Here is a 12,558-nt window from a genome sequence, read left to right as displayed (position 1 = left end):
CTACGCAGAAATCGCATCATTGTGCGAGCACTAAGCGAAGCACTACGCGTGCGTTATGTTTTAGAACACTTTCTCACACTTGCACACAGAATTTATTCTATATGTAGACGGATTAGGTACATTGTTACTGTCCTGGGAGGTGATAAGGAGGTTGATGACCTTAACTGTTTTGTCTCCGTAAACACTCAGTCAGAATTAGGAGTTGTGAACACGAGATTACACTAACTGCTGCAAGCACGAAAAGTACCTCTCCTTGCCGTTGTGTATGAAGTCGTACACAACAATATGGACACTATACATGTAGAAACTGACGTTAGACACTATTCTTTAACCATATCCTATTTAAAACCGAAATGTGGTGGAGACTCAGCTGAGTTAACGAATAAATTTTATAAGTACGTATCTCAGGTCGTTGCACAGTATATGTAATGTCCCTCTACAGCAATTAGTTGTTAGAGCCATTGATGGGTCCAGAAAATTCTTCGCGATTTTACAAGCAACTGTTTTACAAGCGTCCATTTTCGTAAACAAACTGTGTGATAAGCGTGCCAGATGCACCCGACAACTGCTGCTGGGGAGCACTGTGATCGCATATCACGTGAGGAACACAATGCGTGACATGTTGCAGGTTGTTTCAGAACGTGCAGCAATCACGACGGATACTACATCTGGCGGACTTCGCGGTGAAAACAAGTCTGAGGACAGCTTAAGAATGACTGAGTTTTCGCCTCAGCCACGAGTAACACTTCACGGGACAGCATGTAAACTCCGAGGACGAAACGGAAGGGATATTTCGACGCTTCAGTTCATACTGTGCAATCGGAGGTGTAGCAGATAGTGACACTTGCAGTATATAGATACCCTCCGCGATGTCGTAGAGGCTAGAGAGCATGTCCGGGTGCCGTAGCAGCGCCTTGTGGGTGAGCAGCACCAGCGGCTTGCGTAGCGGCATGGCGACCTGCCTCCTCAGCGCGTGGAACAGGTTGGCCGGCGACGAGCAGCACACCACCTGTCAACACAATTCCTTCTCTATGTCCTAACAAATAAACTGCTCAAAAAATGACCCGAAAGACTTACATAATAATGATCTTTCATTTAATTTTTTATCGGAGACATCTTTATCAGTACTCTTATGATAACACTGTTACAACATGTTCGGCAAAAGGCACATACTGACATGCCAATATCCTTATTTGAAAGTATAATTACGAGGGTAATCCCAAAAGTAAGGTCTCCTTTTTTTTATAAGTAAATGGACCTGTTTATTTCTACAATGGTTTACATCAGTTTACAGCTTGAACATTTACCTATTTTTCGACATAATCACCATTTCTGTCGATGCATTTTTGCAGACGCTGTGGCAGTTTTTGTATGCCCTCCATGCTGTTCAGAAAGTTATGAACCTCTTCTTTCAACTCGTCATCGGAGCTGAATCGCTTTCCGGCCAAATGTTCTTTTAACCTAGAGAACAGGTGATAGTCACTGGGCGCCATGTCAGGACTATAGGATGGGTGCGTAATTATGTTCCACTGAAACTAATGCAGGAGAGCAACGGTCTGCCGAGCGATGTGTGCATTCCTCTTCTCCGGTTCTGCATTGCCCGTTTGAGTTTTTTCAGAGTCTCGCAGTACCTGTCAGCGTTAACTGTGGTCCCAGTGGGTATAAAGTCGACCAACAATACACCTTTCCGATCCCAAAAAACGGTTGTCATGACTTTACCAGCAGACTGTGTTTGTTTGAATTTCCGCGGCTTTGGCGAAGAAGGATGCCGCCACTGGCGTGATTGTTGCTTGGTCTCAGGTGTAAAGTGGTATGCCCAGGTTTCGTCACCCGTGACAATTGAGTCCAGAAAGTTGTCCTGTTCGGCTGCAAGGTGGTGAAGAAATGCGGGGAAGCATCAACTCGTTGCCGCATGTGGTCCTCAGTCAGCATGTGTGCACCCATCTTGCGCACACCTTGCGGCAGTTCAATGTTTCCGTTAAAATTCTGTGAGCAATGCTTCGGGAAACTTCAGGAACCAAAGTGCAGGGATCATCCAGGGTGATCCGCCGATCTTCACGCATGCTTTGCTCAACCTTCAACACTGTCTACTCACAAATTGACGGTCTCCCGCTCCTTTATTCGTCGTGAATTTCGGTCCGACTAGCTGCAAACTCTCTACACCACTTACGAACATTTCTCACATCCATGCACGACTCATCATATACTTCCGTCAATTGGCGATGGATTTCAATCGGTGCAGTGCTCTTTGCGTTCAAAAACCGAATAACTGCGCGCAATTCGCACTTGGCAGTAACATCCAACGAGAGCTCCATTCTCAACGGCTGCCAGGCCAAGAGTGAGCGACTCAGCGCGGCGTGCGCATGTTTACACACAGCGCGTGAAACACTCTTCATAAAGTGTGACCAACTGCCACACAAACAGAGTTCTGTACTTATAAAAAAAAATAGGAGACCTTACTTTTGGGATTACCCTCGTAGTATGGGATTTAATATTGGACAGCTTGAATGCAGAAGTGATGTTGAACGTGAAAAAATGGCTTTAGTCCGATGTGGATATTATTCTGTTCCACTTCGCTTCATTCAAATATCAGACCTGCAGTTTTAAGACTGGATAGCTATGTATCACTATCAGGCAAGTGGAAAAAGGTTTTTGTTCAAATAGCGGAATTATTTTAAGCAGAGGGAATGTAACAGTTAGTCACGACATTGAAATAAGTGACTGTGGTCGTATTATATCGATACTTGTTTCTTCACCCTATCGTATTTTCTCTCTTGGGCCTGAGTAGAAGATCAGTCAAGTATCTCACGTGGTGAGACGCGCAGTTCTGGAAGCGAATGGCACATACCACTGTTTTTGCCACGTAGCGGTCACCTGCGATCGCCAAGAAAAGATTACTGCCATTTGTAAATTATGTCTCATAGGTACCACGAGGAGAACGCAAGAGAGCTGTGCGCTGCCCTTATGAGAGCAATTGGGACAACAGTGTCAATACGGACAGTAAGTAATTGTCTCCACGTGATCTATTAGGCCTTATGCATCTACTTGTGACAGCAGCACAAACCTCCCGGCATTGTCGTGTGCAAAGGCATTGGGCAAGGGAACGTCAGCAAAGGAACCCGCTGGGTTTCTTTTCCGACAAGTGCAAGATTTGTCCGACACCCGATGATCCTCGTAAAAGAGTGTGGAGGCATCCACGTAAAAATGCAGGTAGGTGGCTCAGTCATGTTTTGGACAGGTATCATGTACGGTCTCGGACGCCTCTCATAGTTATCTAGGGTAATTTGAGAGCTGTGAAGCATCAGAACGGCATCCTTGAACCTGTTGTCCAGCCTCACAGTCAACATTTCGGCATTCCATTCGTCTTTCAAGTCGATAATGTACGCGTACGTGTTTGGAACCAACTGAAACTTGCAGTCCATTATCGAGGAAGCGTTCTCAGACAAGGGATGACCTTAGCAGTGACTCAATCGATAAGTGGTACTAGCCTGAACAGCAACATCTCGACAGCCTTGTGCAGCCCAGTCAGTGAAGGAAAATTAGGGGAAAAAATCGTGCAGTCGCAAATTTTTGCACAGTGCTAGGAGGCAGTGTCCTAAACAATACTAAACAACCTGACCGGTGGGGTGCAAGCGTTGTGGTGGGGGCTAAGGGGCGTTTAAAGGTCACTTATTTATGCTTTCTCTCGAATGACTCAGATGAAACGTTGGGAGGCATCGTTAATGCAAGGAAAAAGTTTCTCGGATTGGTATTGACGGCAACGACATTTTATTTCTATTACGTTGTTACATGTTACTCAATCATGCATACGAAGTTTCCATTTGACCTGCGAAGCTGTATTTTCACACGACTTTTTAAAGTAGTATTATTGTATAGTATGTGATCAAAAATGTCCAGACACCTAATAGCGGGTATTCCACCCTCGCCAGCACAACAGCCTGAATTCTGCAGGCGACACTTCCATTGAGGAGTCTGAATGCCTCTGGAGCAATGGTAGGCCGTTCTTCCTCAATAGCAGAAACCAGAGAATGTAGTGAGGTTGGACACTTGGGACTGGTGCAAAGCCGACCTTCTAATTCACCCCAAAGGTGTTCCGTTGCGTTTACGTCGGTACTCTAAACAAACCAGTCATTGTCCACAAACCGTTGCCACACAGATGCTGCTTTATGACAGGGTGCATTGCCTTTCTTAAACAATCATCGTCTCTGAACTGCTCCTCCATTGTACGGAGTACACAATACCGTAAAAAGTATTCACATCCTTCCACATTTAGCGTTTTCTTTAGCGCAATAAGCAGGAACGCTGTACCCCATTTTGGTTTTATGCTCCCTACAGGGCCATTGTGTTATATGGACATCTGACCAGAATCTGCAACTCACCAGTGAGTCCCTCCACTGATTTTACGCGACTTTTTTTACAACCACCCTCTGCAATGGTCGGTAGTCCCTGCCTGACAGTACATGAGGTCTGCCTGGTGTTGATTTATCACTTCGCGTTTCCCCTTCACAGTCGCGCCACGAACAGTAGACTTGGACAGCTTAGGAAAATTTGAAATATGGATTTGTTGCTCAGGTAGCATTCATGACTAGCCTACGTTGGAAGTCACTGAGCTCTCCTTAACGACCCATTCTGCTGTTCTACTTCTCTACAGACAATACAAAACTCTCCGCTTCTGTTTATTCTGTCGGATTCACCTCTGGTGACAAGTAGCAGTCAGTTCCGCATTACAGGGAGGTGTCCGGATGCTTTTGACCAGATACTGTATATACACACATCAAAAAAAGTTTTGCGTCAGCTCGGTTCCGAGAGTTCCGGAACGCCTACAGAAAATTGGAATAGAGATCAGTATAAACATCATTTCCGCCATTTTTATTGCTCATGAAAACCACACATTGCACGTTGTACCACCATACAGCGAGACCATCAGAGGTGGTGGTCCATATTGCTGTACACACCGGTACCTCTAATACCCAGTAGCACGTCCTCTTGCATTTATACATACCTGTATTCGTCTTGGCATACTATCCACAAGTTCACCAAGGCACTGTTGGTCCAGAATGGCCCATTCCTCAACCGCGATTCGGCGTAGTTCCCTCAGAGTGGTTGGTGGGTCACGTCATCCATAAACAGCCCTTTTCAATCTATCCCAGACATGTTCGATAGGGCTCATGTCTGGAGAACATGCTGGCCACACTAGTCGAGCGATGTCGTTACCTGAAGTAAGTAATTCACAGGATGTGCACGATGGGGGCGCGAATTGTTGTTCATGAAGACGAATGCCTCGCCAATATGCTCTAGATATGGTTGCACTATCGGTCGGAGGATGGCATTCACATATCGTAGAGCCGTTACGGCGCCTTCTATGACCACCAGCGTACATCGGCCCCACATATGGCCACCCCAAACAGCAGGGAGCCTCCACCTTGCTGCACTCGCTGGACAGTGTGTCTAAGGCTTTCAGCCCGGCCGGGTTGCGTCCAAACACGTCTCCGTCAACTGTCTGGTTGAAGGCATTTGCGAAACTCATCGGTGAAGAGAACGCGATGCCAACCCTGAGCGGTCCATTCGGCATGTTGTTGGGCTCATCTGTAGAGCGCTGCATGGTGTCGTGGTTGCAAAGATGGACCTCGCCATGGACATCGGGAGTGAAGTTGCGCATCATGCAGCCTATTGCGCACAGTGTGAATCGTAACACGACGTCCTGTGGCTGCACGAAAAGCATTATTCAACATGGTGGCATTGCTGTCAGGGCTTCTCCGAGCCATAATCCGTAGGTAGCGGTCATCCACTGCAGTAGCAGCCCTTGTGCGGTCTGAGCGAGGCATGTTATCGACAGTTCCTGTCTCTCTATATCTCCTCCATGTCCGAAAAACATCGCTTTGGTTCACTCCGAGATGCCTGGACACTTCCATTGTTGAGAGCCCTTTCTGGTACAAAGTAACATTGCGGACGTGATCGAACCGCGATATGGTCCGTGTAGGCATGGCTGAACTACAGACAACAGGAGCCGTGTACCTTCTTCCAGGTGGAATGAATGGAACTGATCGGCTGTCGGACCCCCTCCGCCTAATAGGCGTTGCTCATGCATGGTTGTTTACATCTTTGGACGGGTTTAGTGACATCTCTGAACAGTCAAAGAGACTTTGTCTGTGATACAATACCCACAGTCAACGTCTATCTTCAGGAGTTCTGGGGACCGGAGTGATGCAAAACTTATTTTGATGTGTTTATTTCTCCCAAATGGAGAAACTAGAGGAACATTATACCGTAATCACCTTTGTCTTTGACGATTTATTTACAACGTAAATTCATTGGACGCTTGTGAGGGTATGTATTGTATACTTAAGCACTTGCAACAGTCAAGAAATGAGTGATCGATTTCAAATTAAGCTTCCCGTCCCCTATTCGCCTGATTTGACGCTCTGCTTCCTCTGCTTGCTCCCATAGCTAAAGAAATACCAGCTGGAAAAAACTTTTAAGTCCAATAAAGTGATGGAAGCTATAGAAAGAATTGGCAGGAGCTGAAGAATTCAGTGTACTGGGCTCAAATAGACTACGACCATAAATGAACGCATTTTTGACGTAAAAACACAGTCTTTCATAAACACGCCGAGAATTTCTCTTACATTATGTGGATAATGGAGTTTAATCATGGCAATACTTTATGCTGTAGACGTGAAAGACGCCATTTATTAATTAAATCTCCGACTGGCGCTGAATAGATTACTACGTTACTGACGCACCCGTTGAATGCTGCCACGCCGCAAAGTTCCGGCTACTCAGTGGTAAACGAGAAACAGACAGTGAAAATAGCGATCAAAACCTATACCGTTTGTCGGTAGTTAAATTCGTCAAATACACTCGGATTAACACCCCACAAAACTGCGAAAGAAAATCCAGTTTCGTTAGTACTATCGCAGTAATTTGACGGTTATGGGCCTCTACTGAAGGCTTACAAGAAATCTAGATCGACATCGTTGTTCGCTGTGAATAACAAATAAATGCCAACAAGTTACTCAAATGTCATTAGATAGCAGGGTCGTCGTAGCACAAGCAGACAATTCCAAACGTCACAAAGCCAGGTGCGTTTGCAGACAGGAGCCAGCTGATTATCATCGCTTCTGAGCAGTCCTGTCGACAACAGTAAACACAAGCATATCCGTAGCATACAGCGGCTGATCGACGAGCTGAGGTACTGCCAAAAGCAGTGCATGCACTAGCGGCTGGCAGCTACTGTTGCGAGCTTCATTACTGGAAAGTTTGGGTTGAATTTCTTTCACGAAGTGTTTTTTCTTCAAAAATTTTTGGAACGTTGTTCCAAGAAAATAGCGATCTATTAATATTAATACTAATATTAATATTTAGTAAACACTGTCGTAGTCGCATTCAAGTTGTTAATTTTTAGTTTTAGATGACCGGTTTCGATCTTCTAAAGAGGTCATCATCAGATCCACTTTCTATGAGGAGAATAAGGCATAATGCTTCACTTACAATTGAAACACATATTAATATACAATAATGCAGTAAAAAGGCGCAGAATGATATACCAATGATGACAGTAGGCATCGCTAGCGTGGAACAGGTCCGTCCGTGCTGGCATGGAGAAGGCTGATGCCGGTAGTTAAAGTGCGGAATCCCCGCCCATTGTCTCTAGCAGAACGTCATTCGTAACCAGTGGTCGTGAGACTTTGATTACATTGTGTGAATAACATGTATTAGATGTGTAATTATTAGGAGTTTGATTCTTGAGAAGACAACGAAGGAAATTTTGGTGTTATAAAGAAGAACTTGCATGATAAAAACGACGAAATAGAAAAGGTATGACTTCCCAATGACAGGGCTCATTTAAACGTGGGCTGCTTTCTGCAGGGCCTTCAGGTAAACATAAACGTAGCAAAGACGGTCGGCAGGACGCCAGCTTGATGAGAAAGGAGACGATATACGTTCCGCCATTAATCAAAGACGCTACGGGTACCCTCTGTCAAGAAGGATGCCAGCTTGTAACCATGGAATCAATGTGTAATCGATAAGTATCGTCATTTGCTAACAGATGTTCAAAAACAATGTTCAAATGTGTGTGAAATCTTATGGGACTTAACTGCTAAGATCATCAGTCGCTAAGCTTACACACTACCTAACCTAAATTATCCTAAGGACAAACACACACACACATGCCCGAGGGAGGACTCGAACCTCCGCCGGGACCAGCCGCACAATCCATGACTGCAGCGCCTCAGATCACTTGGCTAATCCCGCGCGGCCTGCTAACAGATGTACGTAACAATCTGCAACTAGTGTGACACACTTATGTAATGCGTATTTTACGTAAATTAGCTGCTTGTTATGTCGTTACGTTTGCCCATATGTAACTGGTCTTTGTTTAAACGGCTGAGTCACTGCTTACAAGGAAAATACAGATCTAAACCATGGATTGCAAGACGTACCGCCACTTTGTACTAGTGCAAGGTACAAGAATATATCAAGAGTGCACCAGATTCCACATCGAAATAAGCTTTAGCTGCAAAGAGCGATAAAATTAATAACAGTTACAAGGTGGTACGGTAAGAGCTGTCCTGTATGGCCATTTGGTAAATATTTACGTACTTTTTGCAGTTCGTTACAGCGTTACGTTTGCATAGATATAATATTTATCATTTAAATGGCCGAGCCACTGTTTAAAATTATAATAAATTTGGTTCAAATGCCGGCCGCGGTGGTCTCGCGGTTCTAGGCGCGCAGTCCGGAACCGTGCGACTGCTACGGTCGCAGGTTCGAATCCTGCCTCGAGCATGGATGTGTGTGATGTCCTTAGGTTCGTTAGGTTTAAGTAGTTCTAAGTTCTAGGGGACTGATAACCACAGCAGTTGATTCCCATAGTGCTCAGAGCCATTTGAACCATTTTTTTGGTTCAAATGGCTGTGAGCACTATGGGACTTAACATTGGAGGTCATCAGTCCCCTAGAACTTACAACTACTTAAACCTAATTAACCTAAGGACATCATACACATCCATGCCCGAGGCAGGATTCGAAACTGCGACCGTAGCAGTCGCGCGGTTCCGGACTGAAGCGCCTAGAACCGCGCGGCCACCGCAGCCGGCCAAAATTACAATAATGCAATCTTACAGTACGGATGACAAAATATACACGTAACGTTTATACAAATGCATATATGACGAATTGAAATGAGCGTAGATCTTCGATAAGCCGTAGCCGCAGAGAACGATAAAACTCACCAATTCAACACAGTTATTAATTTTATCGTTCTCTGCGGCTACAACTTAGTTTTATTCCTCTTCACAGACTGTAGATCTGATGATGATCTCTTTAGAAGAACGTAACCGGTCATCTAAAATAAAAATTAACAACTTTAATGCAGCCACGAATGTGTTTACTAAATAAGTTTTTTCTTCGGTCTAATCATTGGCCCCTATTGCCAATACCGAAGCAGCGAGGGGCGACCAAGCGACCGCACAAGATAGGCGAGAGACGCCGGCGCTACTCCTCTGTAGTGGTGAAAAATGTTCTTGCTGACATCATCAATGGACTCCGAACGGTGCACAACATTTTCATCCTTTCAAAATAAAAAACATGCAGTCAAACTGTCTTCCCAGCACACACTTTTTCTTCTCGTCCTGTTCAGAAGAGATCAGCCATGTATTTGAAATGAGTAAAGAACACCAATCACGGGTTACACAAATAGAAGGATGATGAGAGTCCTACGAACACATCTCTTTCGAAGTCATTAGAAACATAAGACTACCTCAGTTGGAAAACTCTGGCGGAGGGAAACGACTGTGGTCTATGTAAAAGAACAGTCCTGACGTTTGCCTCAAGTGATTGTTGTTACTTGATCAGCAATCATCTGACTGATTCGATGCGATCCACCACGAATTCCTCTCCTGTGACAACCTTTTCTTCTCAGAGTAGCACTTAAAACCAATCCCCTCCATTACTTGTTGGATATATTCCAATTTCAGTATGCTCTACAGATTTAACCCAATATAACCCCCTCTATACCACCGAAGTTACTTCTTCATTTCTTAAGACATGTCCTTTCATTCTGTCCCTTCCAATTGTCGGTGTTGTTTACATATTCCTCTCCTCACCGACCTGTGAAGAATCTCCTCATTTCTTATCTACTCATCTAATAATCAACATCCTTCCGTAGCAACCCATTTTCAGTATTCTTCTTTTCTGCTACTCCCACAGTCCACACAATACTGTGCTCTTCCTCAAATTAAGGCCTATATTTCAAACTAATAGACTTATCTTGGTCAGGAATGCCCACTTTGCCAGTGCTAGTATCCTTTTTATATCGTCATCGCTGCGTCCGTCATTCGTAATTTTGCTTCCAAGGTAGCAGAATTTCTTCAGTTCGTCTACCTCATGGTCTCCAATTTTGATGTTACGTTTATCATTATAGTCCTCATTACTTTCACCAAAATGTCTATTCCAGCAACTTTTATTGTAATACTTACGTCACTTTCACTGAGGACAGCAATATCAACAGCGACTTTATCATCGATGTTCTTTCACTCTGAATTTAAATCCCACTCTTGGACCTTTACGGAAACCCAAATCTGGGTGGCCGGAAGGAGTTTGATCCTCATTTCTCCCAGTTTCAAGTCCACTCCCATAACCTTTGAACAGCATTTCTCGATACATAAATAGATATCATTGTGTTGTACTTGACACACTGTATCCAAGGAAGCTACCGCCAGAGTATCCTCTTGCCTTTGGGACGGGGAAAAGTCCCTAAGAGCGAAAAAATATCAATGATCAACTGTACGAGGATGCAAATGACACAGGAACCACAACATTAAAGACACATGAATTGTATCCAGAGGACATCCAGTTTTTTTAAGTGGAGAGAAAAAGAACAATTTTTTGTGTTAGATACTTGTATTGCGCATACTGTGAGGAAAGGATAACATTTTTTGGCCTAGGAATGGTAGGCCCTGTGTTCTTCATCACAAATATTTCGTCTTTACCCGTTTTTAGAGCAGTTCTCTTTGTACATTTTCCCAGTGATCAGATTACGTCCCTGAAGTATAAGTCTGGCAGGTTTGCATAACACCCTGTCAACGACTCTAGTAACCTCTTCATTGGAGTCAAAATACCTCCCAGCCACAAATTTGTTTTGATGTTGGAGTACGAGAAAACCAAAGAGTTTTAAATATGAATAGGATGAATGTTCAATCACTTCATACTTCTTTTACCTCACTTTTTACACTGCTCTTGTGGGTGAGTGAATTTTCCTGGTGAAGTGTTTATCAGTTATTGTATTATTATTATTATTATTATTATTATTTGCGAAATAATCAATAATAAGAATCCCCTTTACATCCGATAGGACAGTCTGTGGCTAATAAGGTCGGCATTACATTTTTGCGCTAGGTCTCTGGGTTCCACTCATTGCTTTCATTTAGTTTCTGGCGTGATGTGGTGGATACAAGTCTCATCCGCAATAACCAGTTTACGCAGAAAATTGATAAGCAGCAGGATTTTGGAACATGTATTGTGTTCGAACATTATGAACTACCTCGAAGAAAACGGTCTATTGACTCATAGTCAACATGGATTTAGAAAACATCAGTCTTGTGAAACACAACTAGCTCTTTACTCGCATGAAGTGCTCAGTGCTATTGACAAGGGATTTCAGATTGATTCCCTATTTCTGGATTTCTGGAAGGTTTTTGACACTGTACCACACAAGCGGCTTGTAGTGAAATTGTGAGCTTATGGAATATCGTCTCAGTTATATGACTTGATTCGTGATTTCCTGTCAGAGAAATGACGGAAAGTTATCGAGTAACACACCCCGAAGTGATTTCTGGCGTTCCCCAAGGTAGTGTTATAAGTCCTTTGCTGTTCCTTATCTGTATAAACGATTTGGGAAACTACCTGAGCAACCGTCTTAGGTTGTTTGCAGATGACGCTGTCGTTTATCGACGAATAAAGTCATCAGAAGTTCAAAACAAATTGCAAAATGATTTAGAAAAGATATCTGTATGGTGCGAAAATTGGCAATTGACGCTAAATTACGAAAAGCGTGAGGTCATCCACATGAGTGCTAAAAGCAATCCGTTAAACTTCCGTCACACGATAAATCAGTCTAATCTAAAAGGTGTAAATTCAACTAAATACCTAGGAATTGCAATTACGAACAACTTAAATTGGAATGAACACATAGAAAATGTTGCGGTGAAGCCTAACCAAAGACTGCGTTTCATTGGCAGGACACTTAGAAAATGTACCAGGTCTACTAAGGAGACTACCAACACTATGCTTGTCCGTCCTGTTTTGAAATATTGCTGCGCGGTGTGGGATCCTTACCAGGTAGGATTGACGGAGTACATCGAAAGCCCAAAGGAGGGCTGCACGTTTTGTATTATCGCGAAATATGGGAGAGAGTGTCACTGAAATTATACAGAATTTGGGGTGGACATAATTAAAACAAAGGCGTTTTTCGTTGCGGCGGTATCTTCTCATGAATTTCAATCACCAACTTCCTCTGCCGAATGCGAAAACATTTTGTTAACACCGACCTACATAA

General features: G+C 43.8%; 1 protein-coding gene across 1 annotated transcript in view; it reads right to left on the bottom strand.

Moving 5' to 3' along the window:
* LOC126219945 (2-oxoglutarate dehydrogenase-like, mitochondrial) overlaps positions 1-12,558 on the bottom strand; it is a 214,478-nt gene that overhangs the window by 17,746 nt on the left and 184,174 nt on the right. The window contains exon 14 of the mRNA XM_049942150.1: positions 862-1,009. Coding sequence (XP_049798107.1) covers positions 862-1,009 — 148 coding nt within the window. The remainder of the gene's footprint in view (positions 1-861; positions 1,010-12,558) is intronic.

Source organism: Schistocerca nitens, chromosome 1 (genome assembly GCF_023898315.1).
Source record: "Schistocerca nitens isolate TAMUIC-IGC-003100 chromosome 1, iqSchNite1.1, whole genome shotgun sequence".
NCBI classification, from domain to species: Eukaryota; Metazoa; Arthropoda; class Insecta; order Orthoptera; family Acrididae; genus Schistocerca; species Schistocerca nitens.
Note: the sequence above shows the minus strand (reverse complement) of the source record. Positions and strands in the feature narration are given on the sequence as shown.